At 44.6% G+C, this 25,379-nt stretch overlaps 1 protein-coding gene across 2 annotated transcripts; it reads right to left on the reverse strand.

Moving 5' to 3' along the window:
• Window positions 1-1,984: 1,984 nt before the first annotated feature.
• LOC136641028 (zinc finger protein 208-like) lies at window positions 1,985-22,386 on the reverse strand. Of its 2 annotated transcripts, XM_066616597.1 has the most exons (4): window positions 22,074-22,386; window positions 16,578-16,704; window positions 12,357-12,452; window positions 1,985-11,252 (listed from the first exon to the last, which is right to left on the reverse strand). In XM_066616597.1, the coding sequence occupies exons 1-4, from the start codon at window positions 22,074-22,076 to the stop codon at window positions 7,849-7,851; spliced, it is 3,630 nt and encodes a 1,209-aa protein (XP_066472694.1). In that variant the 5' UTR covers window positions 22,077-22,386; the 3' UTR covers window positions 1,985-7,848. The 2 variants fall into 2 exon arrangements, with proteins under 2 accessions (XP_066472694.1, XP_066472695.1); XM_066616598.1 differs by lacking the exon at window positions 16,578-16,704.
• Between the last annotated feature and the right edge of the window lie 2,993 nt (window positions 22,387-25,379).

The following is a 25,379-nucleotide window of genomic DNA, read 5'->3' on the forward strand; positions in this document are numbered from 1 at the left end:
GTGTGAGATTCTTGGAGCTTGTGACTAGTGGTGACTCTAGGGTTGATGTCACCCATTGCGGTAACTCATGGTGTCACCCCTATGACCATCTCATACCAGACCGTACAGAAGACCAGGTCTACTCGGGGGGGGGGGGTTGACCTGGGCTCCACATTGGTTGGCCTGGTTGGCCTGGGCTCTGGAGTGTCTCCTTTGCCATGGCTAACAACATTTGCTGACAACAGCAAAACCTGCCCTAGATAGTGTGTGTTTCTTTAGCTCGACCATCCAGTGCTAATTCTTTTAATTACTAACACTGTTCATGCTTTGTAACAATGATTAATATAGAACACTTTTATTTTGTATATCTTACATTACTGTTGTAGTATTTTAATTTGTATTATTTGAATGTAATTTCAATGTTCCATTAATTTACCTTTCCAATGTTATTCCCAGGCAGCTTTAAATGGTCACCCTTCTTGAGTTCAGTTCTTTTCAGTTCTGTTTTGATGTAGGAAGGCTGGGTATTTAAAAATAGTAGAAAAGAACTGCAATACACAAAGAAACCATTAGATGGCACTGAGGAATCTGCTATCTGCTTCAGTTAGTCCAGCACCACCATCAACCTCATTTTTCTTCCCATCTCAGAGTATGAAGACCCGATCCTTCTCTTGCAAAAAGACTATGAGCATCAGAAACAGAGATGAAAAGTTGTTGAGGGCAGTGGGCACCCATAGTTGGCATCCTTCAGTCTCGGAAGACTATGGTGTCACGCTCTGAATGGTGGTTCTGGAACAGAGTGTCCTCTCCAGTGCGCGAAGCCTGGGTAAAGTAGGTATGGAGGATAGGCTGTTACCCATGCAGCAAATCCCCCCTCTCCACGTCGCTGAAATTGTCCAATGGAAAGGCAGAGGCCAATACGGTTTGTTCCAGCGGTGTCGCAGGAGTTGCCAGAACATGACTGTGTTCAGCCATGAACTGCCTCAGAGACTCCGGCTCCGGATTTTGCCTGGAGGTTGACTCCTGAAGCCTTTTCCGTAACTGGATGTAGCCACAAGGCAGTGGAGGTTTGGGATCAGAGTTTTCCTTCTCTCAGATGAGCTGCCTTCCCAGGCTCACGAGTCCCCAACTACCCGGTGGCTGTTTAGTCGCCTCTTACGACAAGTACAGCCAAACTGAGGGCCTATTCTTATCCCCAGCCCCCAGGGGAAAGTGGGCACCCATAAATTTTTGGTATCTTCCCCATTACAACATTACTTTCAATAATACTCATACATTTGGTTCCCTGAAATGCTTGCAACAAGCTATTTATTCCCACTGGTAATCACAGTCTAATCCACTTTTTGTTACATAAGGCAGTTGTGTTTTCCTTTTCTGGTTTTTGGGCTATAACGTTTGATAGACTAGAGATGAAATATCGATTCTATACAACACACTTTGTTTCATTGCATTTTACATGAAATCACACATCAAATGATATATAACATGATGGTATAATTCAAAAATACTAAGATTTAAGGCAGCTTCTGTCACCCCCAGCAGCTTGGCACTTGGGGCCCATGTGCCCTCAGCCCCCCATTTCGTCAGGGGACCTCCTGGATCAAGCATAACTGAAATGGGTATCACTGGACTTGGAGGGGAATGAGTGTGCCTCATTAGGTTTGAGGTGCTCTTTTCAAAGCTTGGATCTTGATACCCACTGATTCTCCACTGGGACTTCAGACAGTGTTTGAGGAGAATGAGACAGAATGTAATGCTGATAGGAAGTGCAACGACACTGCTTGGTGAATGGGAGGATAAGAACGGTAAGTCCTGCTGGCAGTAGGAAGGTGAAGTCTGTAGTTAACCTCCACGAAATAGGCAATAATTCAAAAGATCATGAGTATCAACAAATATCAATATTTGATGTATTCAGTATTTGGTTTCAATAGTGTGAGTTTGTGGTCAACATTGGATTTAGTTAGATTTTGAACCAAACCTTTCCAGCAAGAACCACACACTGCTGTAAAATATGAAGAATTTATTGAGAATAAGACAAAGACAACATTCAGACTCTTGTCATACTGAATGGGGATGTATACATAAGCAGAAAACAGCAAAGCTAAGCTCCTAACTGCTTACTGGTTAATCTCACATTAAAGCATAACTTCTAAGTGCGTGTAGAAAGCAGAGACAACCATCTTGCAGCCTAGCTGGCTTGTCTGATTATGGTAAGGTGATGGAGGGCAACTCACCACACCCTGGGAAGGGTCTTCTATACTTAGGATGCTATCTTCTAATCTAGAAACTTCTAACCAATCAGGAGGCTCTAGACCAAGGGTCTCCAAACCCCAGCCAGGGGGCCAGATGCGGCCCGCAGCAAGTCTCTTTCCGGCCCACGGCCAACCTCTTGTCCCCTGAAAGCCTCTGGCCCACTCAACTGAACATGACCAGAACCGTGCTCTGATTGTGTCTGGAGGGTGTTCTGAGGGCCAGAGAGGTTGAATGAATGAGCCCATTCATTCATTTATTCACTCATCTAAGTCCTAACTCTAATTTATTTAAATTTTATATTTAAATTGTTTTTCCAGCGCTCAGCACCACACCAGATATTTGATGCGGCCCTCTGGCCAAAAAGTTTGGAGACCCCTGCTCTAGACCCTCAAGAAGGATGATGCAACCTGCATTGGGTGCTGCAGCAGGTACCAACAAAGATGGCTCAGCCAATCAGGAATCACAGGCCATGGAACATTTGAAAGAATGATACCAGTCCTAACCAGGAGCAATTGCTGCTTCCCATCCTGAAATGCAAAATTGGCAACCTTCAGTCTCGAAAGACTATGGTATCGCGCTCTGAAAGGTGGTTCTGGAACAGCGTCTAGTGTGGCTGAAAAGGCCAATACGGGAGTGACAATCCCTTCCACACTGGGAGCAAGTGCAGTCTGTCCCTGGTCTGTCTCCCTGGCTATGGGCCTTCCTTCTTTGCCTCTTAGCATCAGACTGTTGGCCAAGTGTATCTTCAAACTGGGAAAGGCCATGCTGCACAGCCTGCCTCCAAGCGGGCCGCTCAGAGGCCAGGGTTTCCCACCTGTTGAGGTCCACTCCTAAGGCCTTCAGATCCCTCTTGCAGATGTCCTTGTATCGCAGCTGTGGTCTACCTGTAGGGCACTTTCCTTGCACGAGTTCTCCATAGAGGAGATCCTTTGGGATCCGGCCATCATCCACTCTCACGACATGACCGAGCCAACGCAGGCGTCTCCTGAAATGCACAACTAAGGCAAATTTGCAATTAATGACCCAGCTGCTTGGCCTTGAGAATTGAAAGGACAACACTGATAGCTCAGGTGTCTCTGTGAGAATCTTTTCCAATTGGCAGGTTATTCTTGCAGCACCCAGAGGCACAGCTTGGCTCTCACACAAAATGGATTCCCACGAGCTGTAGACACTCATAAAGCAGGATTTAACAAAATAATTGCACATAAAACATATATAACACAAGGTAAAATATTCATATTAACTGTGTTAACCTTGCCCCACAGGAAAACTTTAAAGGAGCCCATCTGTCTTGATCCAACGATATATCACACATCAGTGTATTAGCAGTTAACGCAATCATATGCATTGTATCTCTAGAAATCAGTATTCCTGATTTCTAGATTTCAATGTGTAATGACATCTAGGCACTGCCAAGCATTAAATACACTCTGTACAATACTATCTCCTAATGGCATCAATTCGGATTTTGTCCAAGTCATTCAGTATCTAGATAAATGTCCCAAAACATTTATCACCTCCATCTGGAATAGAAATCTGAGGCTCAGCAATAAATAGCAAAATAACATCTACATATAAAATAATTTTGATTTCCTGGGAATTATATGTAAAATCATGTATATTATTTTTTGTCTAATAGCACAGGCCAAAGGTTCCAGACAAATATGAAAGACAACTTCCTTCTCCAGTTCCCTTCTTCAAAGGAAATGATAAAGAAATTAAACCATTAGTCACAATCCTAGATCTTGGGCTAGAACAGTTTCCCAAACTGTTGGTCACCATCCACCAGTGGGTTGTGACCCAATGCTTGGTGGGTCATGCAACTGACAAGCTGATAGCTGATAAGGAAAATATATTGAGCACCACAGAAAGTGAAACTGAGCCACAGGTGTGCTTTTACTCAAGCTTTAGAAGCTTCTTATTCAATAATAGTTACTAACTGTCAAGGAAGTGGGAGTTGTGGTTTTGGGAGGGTCAAAATGTGGAAGAGATGTAAGTGTGTTCTGAAGCATGAACACCCTGTGAAATTGCAAGAATAAGAATTGAGAGGGTGTAGCCAAAAGGGAGAAGCAGGTGTTTGTGGTTAGTAGTTAGTCTTTTTCTGGATAACAAAAAAACAGACTGCAGTAGCAATCAATCAATCAATGAGGGTAATTGTGCTTCAGTGGGGGGGGGGCGTTGCTATAAATTGGGTTAAAAATTTTTGGTTGGGAGAGTTCCAGGACGGAGCTTTTCCAGAGGCATCTTGCTGCCTGAATGGGGTTTCTGTGCTGTCTGACAGTGGAAGGATTATGCGTGGAGGGTCTAGTTTCAGTACTGCAAATCAGACAGATGGTTATTATGCTTTGCTGCCTCAAGTATGTATGCCTTGGAAGTCCGGGTGGACTCAGGAAGGGAGTTAGGAAATTGGTGGCACTGCTTCTAGTAGTGCTCCCCTCCTGGCCTCGACTGCCCCCCCCAACCTGGTCACAGCCTTGTTCCATCACCTCCCTGCCCCATTCCATCCCTTTTTGACTTGCTGGGACCCCTTGACAAGCCACTAACTGCTTGTGGCAGTGACCCTGTTATCCATATCTAAAATAACCTGCAAACTCTGAAAAGAGACACCTCTATGTTATCAGTATGGCCACACTTTTAGCTCAATTAGATACATCTGGGAGTGTCTCTGACCCAATCATTACATAAACAGCCATTATCAATCACCATTAAATGAGTTTCCTGTAGAAAAGATATGTGTTAACAACAAGACACTCCAATTTTAAGAACTTCTTGATGTTTGCTAGGCTCTGTAAGGCCCTTAACATTCCAAGATAGCACATCAAACATAACCATATAATTAGTAAATAAAATACAAAGAAGTAGTGCCTCCTTCTTATATCAAACCATTACAAGAAATCTTAAAGAGAAATTTTACTCACACTACCGTTATAACTAGAGATTAAAATAATAAGATAACATAATATAATAATAAGATAAAAGACAATAATATAGAATAAAATAATAGTAATAAAAAACACATCTCATATAGTGAAAAGGTACCCCCCCCCCCCAAAAAAAAAAAAAAGAACACAAACTCTAGCCTTCCAGGTAAGGGAGCAGAAATAGTTGCATTGTGGGTGGCACAATATTATCAAAATAGGTTTTTAATAATGAAGCTCATCAAAAGATTGGTAAAAACGCCCCATCAACTATTTTCCTTACACTTATCCTCCTTCAGTACAATTGACTAATTCATTGCCTTATTTATATTCTTCAGTAAATTGGCAATAAGCCCAGAACAGCCCAAAAAAATTCAGTCAAAACAAGCGAAAAGGGACAGTGATAGCAGGAACCTCATTAACCCGTCCCTTTAGTTTTAACCATGGTAATTTATAGGATATTTTACAAGGATTTCCAATACTGTTGACATGAATCAATCTTATTGTTCAGTCATAAATTCCAAACATGATTTCTTAAGCAAACAGAAGAATGTCTTGATGTAATCCAGATAGAAAAGCTTCAGCTGTTGCTGGACTTTGACATTTTTTAGGGGCCAATCCTAAGTGCGTGGCCGGCGCACTGCCTCGGCAACCAACATTGTGCAAGTGCCGTAAGGCATGTCACCAATAAGCCTGCAACAATGGCATAGAGGGCAGAGCCAGTTGGCACTGGGAAGACAGGCCGCGTGAGCTCCAGGCAGTATCCTGCTGGTCAGCACTGAGGCTTTTTGGGGTGGGGGAAGGTGGAAGGGGAGAACAGAACTGGGTGGAGAGGGGATGGATAAAGGAAAGGATTGGGGCAGAGATGGTGGCAGAGCCTGCCGCCGAATCCTATGCACCTTCCCAACCCTGAAAGGCTGAAACGGGCCACCTCAGTTCTGCACCTGCTAAGCAACGGTAGCTGCAAGGAGACCTATTGCTGAGCTCGACATGGGATAAGGGAATATCAGTTCCCTTATCCTGAGGAGACTCTGGCGGCTGTCCCGGCCCCATAGGATACAGCGGTAGCCTTTTCTCCACTACTGTACCACTGGGCACCACCACAGCATAGGACTAGGCTGCCCATCTGCCCCTTGGGGGAAAAAAAAGTTACAGGGAATCTTAAATTAACTACTTTTTGCTGAAAAGTGATATGTAATTCTTTTTTCTGCCTTGCCAATCATACAAGATAATTCAGATACTTGACTTTTTTTTAAAAAAAAAGAACTTCAACATGAGTCTCCACATTTTAGGAAGGTTTGCAAGGGAAAGAATATACTCATTCAGTTAATAATTAAAAATCAGATGAGAGTTGTAGAAGCTCATGCAGAAATTCTTCATCGAAATCCACTGGTTCTCCTGGCTTGATCTCTATTTTTGGTATACCAACAATATGGACGACAAGCTGAAAATACCACCCAGGAGATCCTAGCAGATAAAATATTATGAGAGGTTGTCACAGTAAATTCCTGAGATGTTACATGATCCTGTAATAAATTTCTCTTAATTTTGCATCTGTTTAATATTAACCAACAAGGCTTCAAAAAGAATCCCGCAGCTATTGCATCAAACCTTTCATTGGTTGAAAGCTGCAATAATTTCTGAGACTGAGTTTCAGATTTAGCCAAAAGACCATTCATTAATCTAAATAAGGGCCCAAACCTATCCTCCCCCCCCCCGCACTTGTGCAGCAGCACCAAAAAAGGGTGTGCTGTATCCAATGGGGGGGGGAGGGAATCAGGAGGATTTGGAGGGGAATGGGGATTTAAATCCCTTACACCTCCATAAACCTCTTGCTTATGGTCTCCTCGGATCTGTTGCAACCCTTTAGCTGGTGCAAGTCTGAGAAGAGAAAGGGAGCAGGGAGGCTGATCATGGAGGGGATAGCATCCGGTGTGTGACATCATGACAGATTCACCCCTCCTGCAGCTCCTATACCTGTGTTCTGCCCCCCCACTGCTGCTCTGCCTTCCCCATTCCACCTCCCTCAATGCCATACCTACCTTGGCGGGTCCCATGTTCCTCCGGTGGGCACAGGAACGCTCTGCTGGCGCTCTGGCAGTGTGCACTGAGCACTACTTTTAGTTCTGCCAGCACTGTGAGCCCATAGGATTGTGTTGTGAGACAGTAATTGCAGTCTTATGGTCTCCTCGGTCTCCTTATGGTCTCCTCCTCCTTGTGGAAGAAGTAGGAGAGGGAGAGCAAGTTTTGTCATTTTTTGGGACCACAACTGCTTGAACCTAAGCCAGAAAAAAGCCAATTATCAACGTGAGGCTAATGAAATATAATTAAAAGTAAAACAAAGTCTATTCACCCACTGATAAGATGAGAAAACAAAAGTTCAAATCAAAGTGCATCATAAGGAAGTAATGATCGTGGCACTAATGTGCTTCTGATAACAACAACCATCAACACAACCAGGACCAGAAGTCCTGGATTCTCTCATGTGCAGTCACGACCGCATTTTGCTCAAACCTTTTCCCAGAGGTTGGACGTTCGTATAGTCTATCTTCAGCATGGATTGTGTCATGTGTGTAATAAGGTTTGCTTTATCTGGTAGCTTTTCTCACAGAACACTTATATGGTTTCTGTCCTGCATGGATTTGCTCATCTGTAATAGAACTGCACTTTGTCAGAAACTTTTCCCACAGACAGAACATTAATAGGGTCTTTCTCCTGAATGGATTCTCTCATGAGTCGTGAGATTTGCTTTCTGCCGGAAGCTTTTCCTACAGACTGAGCATTTATAGGGTTTTTCTCCTGAATGGATTCTCTCATGCGTAACCAGGATTGATTTTTGCCGGAAGGTTTTCGCACAGATAGGACATTTATAAGGTTTCTCTCCAGAATGGATTCGTTCGTGGGTAATTAGGGTTACTTTTTGCCGGAAACTTTTCCCACAGAAGAGACAATTATAGGATTTCTCTCCTGAATGGATTCTTTCATGTGTAATAAGGTTTGTTTTGTGCCGAAAACATTTCTCACATACCGAACATTTATAAGGTCTCTCTCCTGAATGGATTCTCTCATGTGTAATCAGGCTTGCTTTTTGCTGGAAACTTTTCCCACAGATTGAACATTTATAGGGTTTCTCTCCTGAATGGGTCCTCTCATGTTGCTTAAGGTGTGCTTTATCCCAGTAGCTATTCTTGCATGCTGAACATTTATAGGGTCTCTCTCCTGAATGGATTCTCTCATGCGCAGTAAGTCCTGCTTTATCCCGGTAGCTTTTTTCGCAGATTGAACATTTATAGGGTTTCTGTCCTGAATGGATTCTCTCATGGGCAATAAGATTTCCTTTTTGTCGAAAAGTTTTCTCACAGACCAAACATTTATACGGCTTCTCTCCTGAATGGATTCTCTCATGCGTAATAAGACTTACTTTCTGCCGGAAGCATTTCCCACAGTCTGAACATTTATAGGGTTTCTCTCCTGAATGGATTCTTTCATGTGTAATCAGGACTGCTTTTTGCCGGAAACTCTTCTGACAGATGGGACATTTATAGGGTCTCTCACCTGAATGAATTCTCTCATGGGTAATAAGGTTTCCTCTGTGCTCAAAATGTTTTCCACAGATGGGACATGTATATAGTCTCTCTTCTGAATGGATTCCCTCATGTGTGATAAAGCTCAATTTATCCCGATAGTTATTCCCATACAGTGAGCTTTTATAGGGTTGCTCTCCAGTATGGATTCTCTCGTGTATAACAACGCTTACTTTCTGCCGGAAGCATTTCCCACAGATTGAACATTTATAGGGTTTCTCTCCTGAATGAATTCTCTCATGCGCAATCAGGACTGCTTTTTGCCGGAAACTCTTCTGACAGACAGGACATTTATAGGGTCTCTCACCTGAATGGATTCTCTCGTGTGAACTAAGGTTTCCTTTTTGCCGAAAACTTTTCCCACAGATGGGACATTTATAGGGTCTCTCACCCGAATGGATTCTCTCATGTGTAATCAGACTTCCTTTCTGCCGAAAACTTTTCCCACAGATGGAACATTTATAAGGTCTCTCACCTGAATGGATTCTCTCATGTATATTAAGGTTCCCTTTATACTGGAAACTTTTTCCACAGTTGGCACATTTATAGGGTTTCTCTCCTGAATGAATACTGTTATGCTTAGAAAGGTTTGCTTCTTCCTGGAAGCAATTACCATTGACTGAACATCTGTAGGGTCTCTCTCTTGAACAGATACTCTCACGAACAGTAAAGCTTGCATTATTCTGGTAACTTCCCTTGAACTCTGAACATTTATAGGGTTTCTCTCCCAAATGGATTTTCTCATGCCTAAGAAGACTACATTTATTCTCGTAGCTATTCTCACAGAGTGAACATTTATACAGTCTCACTCCTGAATGGATTCTCTTGTGTGCAATTAGGGTTGCTTTTTGCCGGAAACTTTTCGCACAGACAGGACATTTATAGGGTTTCTCTCCTGAATGGATTCTCTCATGAGTAATAAGGCTAGCTTTATTCCAGTAGCTGTTATCACAGGCTAAACATTTATAAGGTTTCTCTCCTGAATGGATCCTCTCATGTGTAATTAGGTTTGCTTTCTGCCTAAAATTTTTCTCACAAACCAAACATTTATAGGGTTTCTCTCCTGAATGGATTCTCTCATGTGTAATCAAGGTCGCTTTTTGAAGAAAACCTTTCTCACAGATAGGACATTTATAGGGTCTGTCTCCTGAATGGATTCTCTCATGTGTAATTAGGGTCGCTTTTTGCCGAAAACTTTTCCCACACACAAGACATGTATAGGGTCTCTCTCCAGAATGGATTCTCTCATGCGTAATGAGGTTTCCTTTTTGCCGAAAACATTTCCCACAGAGCGAGCATTTGTAGGGCTTCTCTCCTGAATGGATTCTCTCATGCTTAATAAGGTTCGCTTTATCCCGGCAGCTTTTACTGCAGATGGAACATTTATAGCATCTCTCTTCTAAATGGCTTTTCTCATGTGTAATAAGGCTTGCTTTCTGCCGGAAGCTGTTCCCACAGACTGCGCATTTATAATGTCTTTCTTCTGAATGGATTCTCTCATGTGTAATAAGGTTTGCTTTTTGCTGAAAACTTTTCCCACAAACAAGACAATTAAATGGTCTCTCCCCTGAATGGATTCTCTCATGTGCAATCAATGTGGCTTTTTGCCGAAAACCTTTTTCACAGACATGGCATTTATAGGGTCTCTCTCCTGAATGGATTCTCTCATGTGTAATCAGGGTCACTCTTTGCCGAAAACTTTTCCCGCAGACTGAGCATTTGTAGGGCTTCTCTCCTGAGTGGATTCTTCCATGCTTAATAAGACTTGCTTTATCCCTGCAGCTTTTACCGCAGATCAAACATTTATAGCATTTCTCTTCTGAATGGATTTTCTCATGTTTAATAAGGCTTGCTTTCTGCCGGAAGCCTTTTCCACAGTCCGCGCACTTATAGGGTCTTTCTCCCGAATGGATTCTCTCATGGGTAATAAGGTTTGTTTTCTGCCGAAAACTTTTCCCACAGGCCAAACATTTATAGGGTTTTTCTCCTGAATGGATTCTGTGATGTGTAATAAGGCTTGATTGCTGCCGGAAGCATTTCTCGCAGACTGTGCATATATAGGGTCTCTCTCCTGAATGGATTCTCTCATGCGTAATGAGGTTTCCTTTTTGCCGAAAACTTTTCCCACATGCCAAACATTTATAGGGTTTCTCTCCTGTATGGATACTCTCATGATCAGTAAGTACAGATTGCCAATTAAAGCTTTTTCCACAATAATATGTTTGCTCTCCTGTATTAATTTTTTTAACTCCATTAAAACTAGAGCCCCTTCGGTTTTTTTGACTAAATATATGAAATGTCTTTTCTTTATGGTCTTCATTGACATAGTTGTTTCCTTCTTCATAACTTGAAATGTTTTTCCATCTTCTCCCTGGGTATTTTCTCTCCTGCTTGTTTGCTTTGCCCTGTGCTGCCTTCTCCAGATTGTGCAAAATGCCTTCTAACCATATTCTGTTGGATTCCATTTGCTTTCTGATTGTTACGACAAGATTCTCCTTGTCTTTCATGCTCCAATGGCCTGTTGGAGTGAACAGAGAATGATGACAGTAGGAAAGTCCCAAGTAAATATGTCCCATGCAAGTATGACCCAGGGTACAACTGAAAACAAGATGAGATTCTATGCAGTGGTTCCCAAACTGTGGATCAGGACCCACTGGTGGGTCACAACCTGATTTTTGGTGGGTCGTCAAAGGGTGCTAGAAAATAATTGCCTCATGCTCTGAGGTTATTCAAAAATCAGATACTGTAGCTGCTAATTACCCTGCAAAGAGGTCAGCTCCTGCAGTTTGCAAGCAGGTGTAAACACAGAGAGCTAAACCTTTTGAGTGTCATTTTTCTGGTTATTATTACTTATAAATAAATGCATAAATAAAATACTATCTCTTTCTAGAGCTCCTTTTTTTAAAAGTTTGGTAAACCTAGGTGGGTCCCAATAGAGTATCATACTGAAAAGTGGGTCATGGTGCTAAAAGGTTTGGGAATCTCGGTTCTATGGATTTCAAAGAGATCAACTCTATCTGCGACTATTAGATGCAATGGCTTTATGCTACCTCCAGGTTCAGATGCAGTGTGCACATCAATTCCTGGAAAGCAATATTGGAAAAGTGGTATTTGCCAACCAGTCCTGGCTTTGGGCTTCCCAGAGGCATCTTGTAAGCCCCTGCCAAAAACACAATGTTGGACTAAATTGACCTTTGGTCTTATCCAGCAGAGTCCTTTCCAAACCACTGTGTCAACTGTAAAGGGATCAAATGTGTTGAGTGTCCATGGTCCTTAGCCACAGATGGCTCAAATGACTTCCAGAAATGACTTCCCAGGAACTGGCGTGGAAAAATAATGCCTATCCACACTGATGTAGTTTATCTATTCTTCAGCTGAGCATGCACTTTGGAGGTCACACTTTTCTCAAATTATCTAGAAAAACACTGATCATCTAGAAGCCAGGACTCTCCTCCTTGTTTCACCTTGATCACTATATCAGGAAGCTCTGATCTGGCAAAAGGCATGTCAGGTGGTATTCCAGTCTTGAGTCTAGTGGTGGTAATAGTTCTAGTATCTTCAACTATTAACGTTTGCCCAATATCTAGTGGTTTGATACAAGTTACCTTTAATCTATCCTTACCTGAGCTGTTGATTGATAGAACCTCCTTTTCTTTAAAAAACTGGCAATCCCATTGTTCAAGCTTGGAGATTGGATTGGGTTTAGGGACCGAATGTTCTGCACAGAAAAAACAAAGGCAGATGTAAATGAATTGAATTAATATTCTAACGCAGTGTTTCTCAAACTGTGGGTCAGGACCCATTAGGTGCGTCGCAAACCAATTTCAGGTGGTCCCTATTCATTTCAGTGTGTTTTATTTTTAATATATGAGACTTGATGCTCCCATGGTATGTGACTGCATTTGGGGAAATGTGACAGATCTATACTTTTAACAAGCTACTAAGTATATGCTTTTAATAATGATAGTCAATGGGGCTTACTCCTGGGTAAGTGTGGATAGGATTGCAGCCTTTGGGATGTTTGGGGAATTTTTCTAAAGGGATCGGCAACTGTTTGGGCGGGTTAGGAGGGTTCTTACTTTTAAAATAAATGTTTAAACTTTTACTTACTTAATTTGATTTGATTTTGTCATGTGCAGGGTATTAAAAATGTTCCTGCTTGATGATGTCACTTCTGGCCATGACATCACTTCCAGGTTAGTGACATCACTTCCGGTGACTCCTAATAGATTGTCATTCCAAAAAGTGGGTCCTGGTGCTAAAAAGTTTGAAAACCACTGACCTAATGAATAGGGGAAAAAATCCCACTGAATTAAGGAATTCCCCTTTTGAGCATATATGATGCAAACATGCCCTGTATGGGTGGGCAGCCCAATTCAACATAACTCTCTGTCCTCCAATGTAGCAGTGCCAAAAGGACAAGTGCTGCATCCTGTGGGAGATTTATAGTTGCAGAGGCCTTAGAACAAGGCAAGAATTGTTCCCTTGCAAGAACTGTCCCCAAGGCAAGCCTCCACTACCCCAGTGGGTTTACTTGGACCTGTGCCAGCTACTTTGCTGCTGCAAATCCAAGTGGGCCCGGGAAAGTTGAGGCCAGGAAAGGGGATAGAATATCAGTGGACCTGCTACTGCCAATACCGTCACCTTCCTGGCCTTGAAACACTACCCTCCCCACCCCAGTCTCCTTCCCATTCTGCCATAAGAACATAAGAACATAAGAACAGCCCCACTGGATCAGGCCATAGGCCCATCTAGCCCAGCTTCCTGTATCTCACAGCGGCCCACCAAATGCCCCAAGGAGCACACCAGATAACAAGAGACTTCATCCTGGTGCCCTCCCTTGCATCTGGCATTCTGACATAGCCCATTCCTAAAATCAGGAGGTTGCGCATACACATCATGGCTTGTACCCCGTAATGAATTTTTCCTCCAGAAACTTGTCCAATCCCCTTTTAAAGGCGTCCAGGCCAGTCGCCATCACCACATCCTGTGGCAAAGAGTTCCACAGACCGACCACATGCTGAGTAAAGAAATATTTTCTTTTGTCTGTTCTAACTCTCCCAACACTCAGTTGTAGTGGATGTCCCCTGGTTCTGGTGATGTGAGAGTGTAAAGAGCATCTCCCTATCCACTCTGTCCATCCCCTGCATAATTTTGCCCTGCACCAACTTTCTGGTGCCAAGACTCCCAGGATGGCCACCAACATGCAGATTCAGCCACTGGCCATTGCCACTTCCAACATCAATCAGGCTGTGCTCTATGGCACATCACTGTTTGTGCCAGCCATAAAGCAAGCTGTGGCTCTAGAATGTGCGTTCTGGAGATGCAAAGGCCCAATGGGATTGGGCAGCAAATTCAGCTTGGGTTTTTTGGTATCAACTTGGGAATTCACCTTTTTGAAAAGCCGAGTGCTGTTTTATTTGGGATCTGGTCTCTGCTTGTGAATTTATGTCTGCTTTTCAGCCTCACAGAGCTCGTCCCTGATGGAAGAGTAACCCTAGCAAAATAAAGAAGGGTTAATTTAATGAGGCTGAGGCCTAGTTGTCACAGAGATGTGTACTGCACTGCAATCCTGTGTCCTGCAGGTGGGGATTCACATGACTGAATGCGCCTACAAAATACCTCCCTCTATACAGAAAGCTAGCATGTGAGAGAGAAGAGTTTTAGCCCTTAGACCAGGGCCTCTCAGACGGGGACGTCGCAATACCCCAGCCTGAAGGCCCTGGCCTCTGCCCCCTTAAGGGGTGGGGGCAGGAAGGAGGCAGCAACGCAATCCCCAGGATTGCGTCACTAAGGGGACTGTAGGGACTGCACAACCCTCCACAGGGCTCCCCAGCCTTCTAAAAGCACAGCGATCGCACTCCACTTCCGGTTTTGCGGAGGTGGAGCATGATCACTGTGCTTTCACTTTTAGAAGGCTGGGGAGCCCTGCAGAGGGTCGCGCAGGGCTCCCTGCACCCCTGAGAAGTCGCTGCAGAGACTGGTGAGTACATGCCAGTCCCTGCAGCCCACTAAGTGATGCGATCCTGAGGATTGCATCGCTGCCTCCTCCTCGCCCCCACAAGAACTTACTGAGGCTCAGACTCTCCTAGAGAGTTTGAGAACCGCCGCCGTAGACCAAAAGGCCAATCCTATTCCCCACCAGTGCATAACAGGCAGCCGTGCCAATGGAGTGCAAGCTGCTTGTTATGAAGGGGCGATTAGATGGCTAGCTAGTGGTGAGTGAAAAGTTTTATACTTACCGCTTGGTAGGCCATCTATGGATCTCCTTGGACTCCTGCCAACTATTTTGCTGGAATATGTCTGAGGAGAGGAACGGGGGGTGGGGGTGTCAAGCTGCAAAGAAGGGGATAGCATAGCAGCTGGGGCACACAGCTGCCTCCAGGATCCAACACATTCAGCTCCCAAACCTCTCCTAAGGTTGGAACCAACTTGGATCCAACTTTTGGTTTTCGTGGTTTTTTGTTATCCACAGGGGCACAGGGGTCAGAGAACAGATCCCTTGCGGAAACCAAGGCCCCACCTGTATCTGTTTCAAGGATTTATACCCTGTCTATCTCCAGAAAGAAATCTAGGGGAGCTAGCATATTGGAATATTAGAAACTCATAAACATCAAACATACAAGCAACAAAAGCAAAACAAAACCAGAGTTTAAAAGCAGCAGCATAAAACTTACAGTTTGAAACATGATAGTAGCATTCAAAGCCTTGAGGCATATTTTGTGTCCACATTAAGGAGGGGGAAAGAATGAGTCTGACAAATGTTCTGGGGTGGGTATTTCAAAATGGTGATGCTACCACCACATCTCGGTACGCGCCACGTGGATTTGAGTTAAAAAAGGAAATGAGCAGGGGTTCAGAGGTCAATGTTAGGCTCTGGGCAGTTTTTTTATGGGAAAAAGCAGCACTTAAGATGGCCATTCAGGTCTTTAAAGTCAAAACTGGCAGTTCAAACTGAAACAAATTTGGAAGCTATCAACCATCAGTGTAATAAAGGCCAAATGTCTTGCTCTGGCCAGTAGTCTTGCAGTTATATCCTGCAGCATTTGTAGCTTCCAAACTACCTCCAAAGGCTGGCCCGCTGCAGTACTCAAGTCTGGAAGTAGCCACAGCATGCATAACTGAAGCGTGGGTTGCTGCATCTAGATAGAAAGATAGCTGGCAACCCAGCCAAACTTCAGACAGGCCCTCCTGGCCATAGCTCCTTCCTAGATATCCAGAAAGCACTCCTTTTACGTTAACAACCGATGACCCAATCCTATGGGTGCTTTATGACGGAGGCACTTGTCTTCCGTCTTTGTAAATGGCACAGTACTGCTATAAATAGTGTGCCACCGACAGGGGCATCAGAGCTGCCAGAGCAAATGGCCAGAAGCTCAGCACACCCACCACCAATGAACCTGACCCACACCAGGCAATGTGGCAGGTGGGGTGGGCTATGGGTTGTTTGGGGGAGGTTCATGGTCTGGGGAAGGTTTGGGTGCTGAAGATCCCTCCGGGGCTTCCCTGAACTACCCAGCACCTTATAAGGCATTTAAAAAGGCATTATAAGACATTCTGTTCAGAAACAGGGTTGTTTTGAGCCTTTCTGGTCATTCTGAAGCCTGCAGAGGCCTCTGTCTGCAGCCTCTGAGGGCTTGAAGATGCCCCCTAGAGGTGACTGGAGCACAGTTCTTCTGAGGGTTCAGGTGGGGCCAAGTTTGGATTCAGGGGACCCATGTCAAGCCAGCTCCGCAGGATATAATATCCTAAGGATATAAAATCCACGAATAAACAGGCTTCACCTGTAAATCCTTTACAAGAAGGGAAGGACATTTGGCTGGAAAAAGAAAAGAGCCTGTACCTATGGAAGTCACATTGTCATAATTCTCCTGCATGACGTCCCGGTATAAAGCCTTTTGCTTGGCATCCAGCAAAGCCCACTCTCCCTTAGTGAAGTACACAGCCACATCCCGAAAGGTCATTTGATCCTGAAAGGAAAAGCAAACAGCCCTCTAAGTCCTTGCTTCCATAGAAAGAAGTTCAGCTCTTCAGCCAGATAAATATCAGCAGAATCTGCCCCCCCTCCGCATCCCAATGGAGAAAATTACTCAGACTCTCATGACCTGGTCTATGTCCCACTTCCAAAACATCCCCTGATGTTTTACCATCTGATTTACTATCAGATCTGCTGATAGTAAATCTGGGGCCCAATCGTATCCAAATGACCAGGGCCGATGCAACTATGCCAACGGGGCATGAGCCACATCTTGCAGTGGGGTGGGAATCATGGAGGCAGCCTCAAGGTATGGGAATGTTTGTTGCCTTACCTTGGGGCTTCATTGTGGCTGCACTGGCGCTGGGACTTTGGATAGGATTGAGCCCTCAATTATCCTTGGACATTAGAAAATAGAAAATTACATAGACACTCTGCCTTGCCTCCACTGCACAAGAAAAGTGCTACAATCCCCCAAATCCCCCATACCTGAGACACCTCTGCTGCTGCCAGTTCTTTTTCTCCAGGACACCGTCTGATGAGAGTCAGGGAAGGCATTATGGGGGCAGGAAGAAGAATGGGATGATTTTAGAGAAGACGGTGTTATAAGCAGCTGCTGTACCCTAAGCCCTGGGAGAGCTCAGTGCTCTTGACAACTGGCCTGCTCTCAGGCATCAGATCCCTGCACACACACACCCCACACACACGTCTCAAAAAGGATATAGCAGAACTGGAAGAGGTGCAGAAGAGAGCAGCCAAAATGATTTGTGGGGTGGGGCACTTCCCTTACAAGGAAAAGCTTCAATGTTTGCAGCTCAACTGTCTAGACCAGCGGTTCCCAAACTGTGAGTCAGGACTCACCAGTGGGTTGTGACCCAATTTTTGGCGGGTTGCAAAAATGAAAAGGCAGATTTGGGTATGTGCATCAAAGCTTAAACAAGCAGCTACCTGGGGAGACCACTGCTGCCCATTCACCATTATAGCCATGCCCCTAGGCATTCATAAATCAGGCAGCAGCCTTTAGGACTGGCCCCAACAAACTCAAGGAAGTCACACATACGCACCCCCCCCCCCCACAATCTGACAAGGAAAATATATTGAGCAGTACGGAATGTGAAACTGAACCACACATACACATTTACTCATGAGTAGGTGACTGTGCCTCAGCTCTTAGCAAGGCCTAACAGAGAGGAACGCAAGGCCACCAGAATGGTCCCAATCCAATGAACTGAAGTATTGGTTGTTGAGCTCCACAAAGGCGGTTGCCATCTCCCTCCCCCCACTATAGTAAAAAGGATAAAGAGGTTTGAGCCACTGGTAAAATGAAGCACTTTCCTTTTTAGGCTCGTAAAGTTACGTGGGTCCCGATAAAGTGTCATTTTAAAAAGTGGATCCAGGTGTTTAAAAGTTTGGGAACCACTGGTCTAGACAGAAGGTGCCTAAGGGGTGACTTGATTGACAGCCCAATCTTAACTAACTTTCCACCGAAGGTGAAGCCATGCCAAATTGGCAAATACTGCATCCTGCAGTGGGGGGGTGGGGGAATCATCACAGAAGCCTCCTAAAGGTAATGGAACATTTGTTCCCTTACCTCAGGGCTGCATTGCTACTGAAAGCTTGGTTAGGATTGGGCTCTGAGACATAAAATTATGCATGGGATGGACAGAGGGCAGTTCTTTTCCCACTTGCACAACACTATAACCAGGAGACATTCACTAAAATTGATTGGCTGGAGAGTTGGAACAGATGAAAAGAAATATTTATTTACCCAGCATGTAATTAAGCTATGGAATTCATTGCCACAGGATGTTGTGATGGCACCTGGCCTAAATGCCTTTAAAAGGGGATTGGCAGGTTTATGGCTGGAAACTCCATTACAAGGCATGATGACTGTATAAAAGCTCTGGGTCTTAGGGGCAGGCTATTCCTGAATGCCAAATGCAAGGGAGTGGCAACAGGATACAGGTATTTTGTTGTCTGTGTGCTCCCTGAGGCTTCTGGTGGACCATTTTGAAATACAAGAAACTAGACTAGATGGGCCCTTAACCTGATCCAGCAGGACTCTTCTTATGTTCTTTTGTTGGGTAGCATGGACCTTCCAGGTCAACTCCCCAAACACTACACTATCCTGGCTTGAGGACCAACTTCTCCCACAGAAACCTGTACATCCCCTATGACAATCAGACTGCAACCTGATTAGGATACTGCTGCCATCTGAAGCTAAGGGGATAGCAACAAAGGGCAGGGCCTTTTCTGTTGGGGCACCAAGTCTGTGGAATCAACTCCCAGAAGATCTGGGGAGAGCCCCTTCCTCCTATGCTTTCAGGTGGGGTTTACAAACACATCTACATTGCTTCACTTTTGGGGAGAGAGGACACTAAACATGGTAAGGCTTTCACGGCTAGGCTTCATACTAGACCAGTGGTTCTCGCAAATTTAGTACTGGGACCCACTTTATGGAATGAGAATCGGTAAAGACCCACCAGAAGTGATGTCATGACCTGAAGCGACATCATCAAGCAGGAAAATTTTTAACAACCCTAAGGCTGCAGTGCTACCCACATTTACCCAGGAGTAAGTTCCATTGACTATCATTGTTAAAAAAATATACATAGTAGCTTGTTAAAAGTACAGGTCTGTAACGTTTCCCCAAATGCAGTCACATACCATGGTAGCATCAAGTCTCAAATATGAAAAATAAAATACGCATTGAAATGAATGGGGACCACCTGAAATTGGCTCGCAACCCACCTTGTGGGTCCCGCCCGACCCACAGTTTGAGAAACACTGAACTAGACTATAATAGTTTTTGGAGGGATGAATGCCGTGGTCTAAACTAGAATTGTTACCTGCACATGCCCAATCTCATCTGATCTTGGAAGCTAAGCAGGGTCAGGCCTGGTTAGTACTTGGATGGGAGACTGCCTGGGAATACTGGATGCTGTAGGCTTATACCATAGTCTTTCGAGACTGAAGGTTGCCAACCAGGAAACTAGAACTCAAAACTAGAGAGTTTTTAAATGGCCTTGAGGGAACATATACTAATTGCTAGAAAATAATTTATTATAGTATTTAGTTAAGTTTAAAGATAATGCTTCAATGTGCGCTTTTTGCACATTGCAGTTTGAAAAAAGGATATTTGTTGCATCAGTAATCCCTAATAGAACTGTCAAGAAAACCCCTCTGTGCGTGCTGTAATACAAAAATTAATGTTATCAGATTACAATGTGGACATTTAGGACAAAGGGGGGAAAAACCGGCTTGCGAAAACATTTCTTGACAAACATTTCCGGCCTTGGAAAGAGAAGGCAAGATGATACAAGGCAGAAAAACTGATTGATAGCAAGTGGCAAGAAAAGGTTAGAAGCATGAGAAAGGTTGGATTGAAGAGGGAGATCATCAAAGAAGTCTCTTCCCGAGTCTGGTAACTTCAAAGGAGGAACCTTGGGCAATGCAATGGCTACACTGAGGACTCCTGCCCAGCCCACTCCCTCCCTCTCACCAGCATCACCTTCCCTTCTCTCCACGGATCCTTCCTCCTGCAACAGCGACCCTCCACGGCCGCCTTCCTAATTTTGCATGAACGCTTCTCACAAAATGGAGTCAGGCTGCATGTGTGAGTTCTGGAAGGTCTGCAAAGTTTTCACAGTTTATTCCTGCTGCTTATTGTGGGGCTTCCCCCCCCCCTCCATGTCATCCAGGACAATGCCAGATCCTTGGCAATCCCCACCTTCCCCAATCAGAGATTAGAAGATCTCTGAGCATGTGAACGGACCAAGGGGCGATGTGTTTGGAGATTGATGCTTGGGGACTAATTAATACATTCTTATCTTAGGGCGCAATCCTATCCAGTTTTCCAGCACTGATGAAGCTGCAATGCAGACCTGAGAAAAAGGAACAAATGTTCCATTACCTTAGGGAGGCCTTCGTGACTCTCTCCCACTGCAGGATGCAGCGCACGTCCCATTGGCATGGCTACATCGGTCCTGGAAAGTTGGATAGTACTGGATCCTTAAATTCATCAAAGAGCTCAGTTCTCCCACAAATTCACAATTCAGCCCACTCCACCACCACCACCACCACCCCCACAGCTGCAGTGGGGAGATAATATACCTGCCAGATTGGGATGACGGTTAAGAACATAAGAAGAGCCCTGTTGCATCAGGCCAAAAGCCCATTTAGTTCAGCTTCCTGTATCTCATAGTGGCCCACCGGATGCCTCAGAGAGCACACAAGATAACAAGAGGCCTGTATCCAAGTGCCCTCCCCTGCATTTGGCATTCTGAGGCAGCCTACTTCTGAAATTAGGAGGTTGCACATACCCATCATGGCTTGTAACCCATAACAGAATTTTCCTCCTCTACCCAATCCCCCTTTGTAAGGCAACCAGGCCAGATGCCATCATCACATCCTGTGGCAAGGAGTTCCACAGACTAACTACACAGTAATTACACTTATTACTAATTAGTCCACAGACTAATTACTAATTCACCCAGGATAAAGAAATATTTTCTTCTGCCTGTTCTAACTCCCCCAACACTCAATTTTAGTGGATGTCCGCTGGTAACAAACATGCTTTTTAAAGGTTGAGTTTTGATTTGCAGCTGTGCATTTTATCAATTGCAAGGATACAAGGAGCAGAAAACAAAAGCGACAGTTACAGTCGCAAGTTACAGATGCTACCTTAGTCTCCCCTGGAATTTTGCAACAGAGAGAACATAAAAAATTAAGCCTAGCTGGATCAGGCCAAAAGTCCATCAAGTCCAGCCTTCTGTATCTCACAGTGGCACAACAGATGCCTCGGAACACACAAGACAAGAGACCTGCATCCAGGTGCTCTCCCTTGCATCTGGCATTCTGAGATAGCCTACTTCGAAAACTTGGAGGTTACACATACCCATCATGGCTTGTAACCTACGATGGACGTTTCCTCCATAAATCTGTCCAATCCCCTTTTAAAGGCATTTTGGCCATATGCCATCACCACATCCTGTGGCAAGGAGTTCCACAGACTAATTACACACTGGGTAAAGAAATATTTTCTTTTGTCTGTCCTAACTCTCCCGACACTCAATTTTAGTGGATGTCCCCTGGTTCTGGTGTTGTGAGCCCTCCTGCTGGGGAATGCCTGGGCTCCAAAGAACCTGCAAGAATATTGTTCCACTGAACAAGTCACCTATGGGCATGGGGCATCTGCAAGCATCATGCAATAAATAACACCGGGATATTATTCCTACTGTGGTAAGTAGGAATAATGTTTTTCCAAGGATGAGAGTGGGGGAGGAAATGAGAAGACACAGTCAGACCAGAAAAGCCTTCAGATGACTGCTGGAAAAAGCAATGGAAGTCATGCAGGATACTCACCATGGGGGCTTGTCCAGCCAGGTGTCCTCTACCTGTTCTCACCAGATGAGCTCAGCACCAGTGATGAGTTTTGAATTCTCTCCCCTCTGTTTCCTCCAAGCTGCTTGCTTCCCCCTCTGGTTCCCATCATGGTACTGATGGCACCCATGCTGGCAAACCAGACCTTGCCATCCTGCACTGCACTGGAAAGAAGCAGAAGGTGCAATGTCCAGATCAACCGGCTGGGCTGGGCTGGGCTGCAGCTGTGCCCTTCTCTATCTGGAGCCTAAATACCCCAGGCCTTGCAACTGCGCAGGCTTAATATGCGAGAATGCAGCCACTCTGAAAGGTGGACTGGATGCTCGCTCTGTCCCAGACAGTACAATAGTTTTCTGCTTTGGTTCCCACTTTCAGGTTTTCCACCCAGACCCTAAGAGGGTGAGCACCAACTGTGGGCAAAACAAAAACTGCATCCCACTTTGAGTGGCCACTTGATGTCACTTCCGCCCTCACTAGTGTGTCCCTTTTTTTAAGTTTCCCTGTAGAAACTGCAAAGGCAACTTATTTGCAGTTGCAAAGGTTTGGCTCTCAAAGTCTTGACATCCGGTTTTTTTTTTTTTACAGGCGTGGGGCTTTTATCAAATTGCTGCTGTGGCTCTTTTTATTGTATTAATGTCTGATTGCTGTTTTTTTTTTTTTTTAAGATGCCATTTATTGCATCTTTAAAAATGCAATGACAGGACGTCCAGACACCCTCTTTTTCCAGGACGTGTCCTTTTTTTTAGCCTCTTGTCCTGGAAAAGAACTTATAAATTTCCCTGAGACTGAGCAGCGCATAGCCTTCCTGTAATTAATAAATTATATGTAATAAATTATAAGTAATACAGTTTTAAATTTAATAAGAAGTAATATAGTGTTTACATTAATCACATGAAATCAATATATGAGTGTTTTTAGCTTTTATTTGGTCATGTCCTACATTTTTCTTGGGTGTCCTACATTTTGGAGTGCCTGGTCCTCTTTTGTGGTTATGTCATCTGGTCACCCAGACTTATTGTGAAGGGTTTTAACGTTTTAATTTGTGTTTTTAATTGTTATTTTATGTTTTTGTATTTTTTTTTTATTCATTGTCCTTAGCTGCCTTGGGTCACGGGGGGGGGCGGGGGGAAAGGTGGGATAGAAATGCCATTAAAAGTCTAGACTTGGTTAACGTAATGATGCTTGGAAAGCAATGGTTAGATTTGGGGCGACTGAACAGGGACAGAGTTGCAGTGGAAAGGATAGTAAAGAGGGAGGATTAAGGGGCATGGAAAGGGGTAGGTAGGTGAAAAGAAGGAATTGGATATCAGGTAGAGATGGGGAGGGGTGGTCAGGCATGGAGGTGGGTTGGTGGAGGGCAGAGGGTGTGTGTTGGAGCCAGTGAGGGCAAAGGCTTCTAGAGGATTAAGAGGGGTGGACAGAGGTAGCTAAAATATCAAGAGAAGGAGGCTGAAGAGATCCTCTCCTGGATTGAGAACTGGTTGGAGGCCAGGAAGCAGAGAGTGGGTGTCAATGGGCAATTTTCACAATGGAGAGAGGTGAAAAGCGGTGTGCCCCAAGGATCTGTCCTGGGACCGGTGCTTTTCAACCTCTTCATAAATGACCTGGAGACAGGGTTGAGCAGTGAAGTGGCTAAGTTTGCAGATGACACCAAACGTTTCCGAGTGGTAAAGACCAGAAGTGATTGTGAGGAGCTCCAGAAGGATCTCTCCAGACTGGCAGAATGGGCAGCAAAATGGCAGATGTGCTTCAATGTCAGTAAGTGTAAAGTCATGCACATTGGGGCAAAAAATCAAAACTTTAGATATAGGCTGATGGGTTCTGAGCTGACTGTGACAGATCAGGAGAGAGATCTTGGGGTGGTGGTGGACAGGTCGATGAAAGTGTTGACCCAATGTGTGGCGGCAGTGAAGAAGGCCAATTCTATGCTTGGGATCATTAGGAAGGGTATTGAGAACAAAACAGCTAGTATTATAATGCCGTTGTACAAATCTATGGTAAGGCCACACCTGGAGTATTGTGTCCAGTTCTGGCCGCCGCATCTCAAAAAAGACATAGTGGAAATGGAAAAGGTGCAAAAGAGAGCGACTAAGATGATTACGGGGCTGGGGCACCTTCCTTATGAGGAAAGGCTATGGCGTTTGGGCCTCTTCAGCCTAGAAAAGAGATGCCTGAGGGGGGACATGATTGAGACATACAAAATTATGCAGGGGATGGACAGAGTGGATAGGGAGATGCTCTTTACACTCTCACATAATACCAGGACCAGGGGACATGCACTAAAATTGAGTGTTGGGCGGGTTAGGACAGACAAAAGAAAATATTTCTTTACTCAGCGTGTGGTCGGTCTGTGGAACTCCTTGCCACAGGATGTGGTGCTGGCTTCTAGCCTAGACGCCTTTAAAAGGGGATTGGACAGGTTTCTGGAGGAAAAATCCATTATGGGGTACAAGACATGATGCGTATGCGCAACCTCCTGATTTTAGAGATGGGTTATGTCAGAATGCCAGATGCAAGGGAGGGCACCAGGATGAGGTTTCTTGTTATCTGGTGTGCTCCCTGCGGCATTTGGTGGGCCGCTGTGAGATCCAGGAAGCTGGACTAGACGGGCCTATGGCCTGATCCAGTGGGGCTGTTCTTATGTTCTTATGTAAGAGATGGAGGAGAAAGCTGAGGTGTTGGCAGAGCAAAGGGAAGCAGAGCAGTAATGGGATGCTGGATAACATGAGAGCCAGTGAGTGGTTAGAGCATGTGACTAACAGAAAGGTGTATCTTCCTCCACCCATCAAATGGGTACAAGAGCTGATCCTGTATCATTTCCCCAGCCTGACAATACCCAGATCTTCCAACTGTATGCCTGTCCCAATGGCATTGGGGTACCATCAAAGTTGCCTGGGGTACTACAAATGCTCTGGTCATTGCAGCAAGCTGTGCAGACTACTGCAGCATCACAGCAAAGCACTGGACCTGTGGGGGGCTGTGGGACACAAGACCTTTACCCCTGTGCACTGATCCTGAGCCCAAGAAGACCACAAGGGCCTGAAGAAGTTACTGTAGCCTCTGAGGAAGCCCACCAAAGTTGTGGGTGAAACATAAGGTGCTAGTTTTGTGTTTCGTTTGTATCATTGGCTCTAGTTTCTACTTATTTTAGTTTCAGTTTTTAGTTCTAGTTTCCTGTTTTTAATTTCTAGTGTTCATTTTAATGTTAGCTTTTAACTCTTATTTTTAGCCTCCATTCTTACAGCCCAATCCTATGCATGTCTACTCAGAATTAAGCTATATTATAGT

Source organism: Tiliqua scincoides, chromosome 2, assembly GCF_035046505.1.
Source record: "Tiliqua scincoides isolate rTilSci1 chromosome 2, rTilSci1.hap2, whole genome shotgun sequence".
In the NCBI taxonomy this organism is placed as follows: Eukaryota; Metazoa; Chordata; class Lepidosauria; order Squamata; family Scincidae; genus Tiliqua; species Tiliqua scincoides.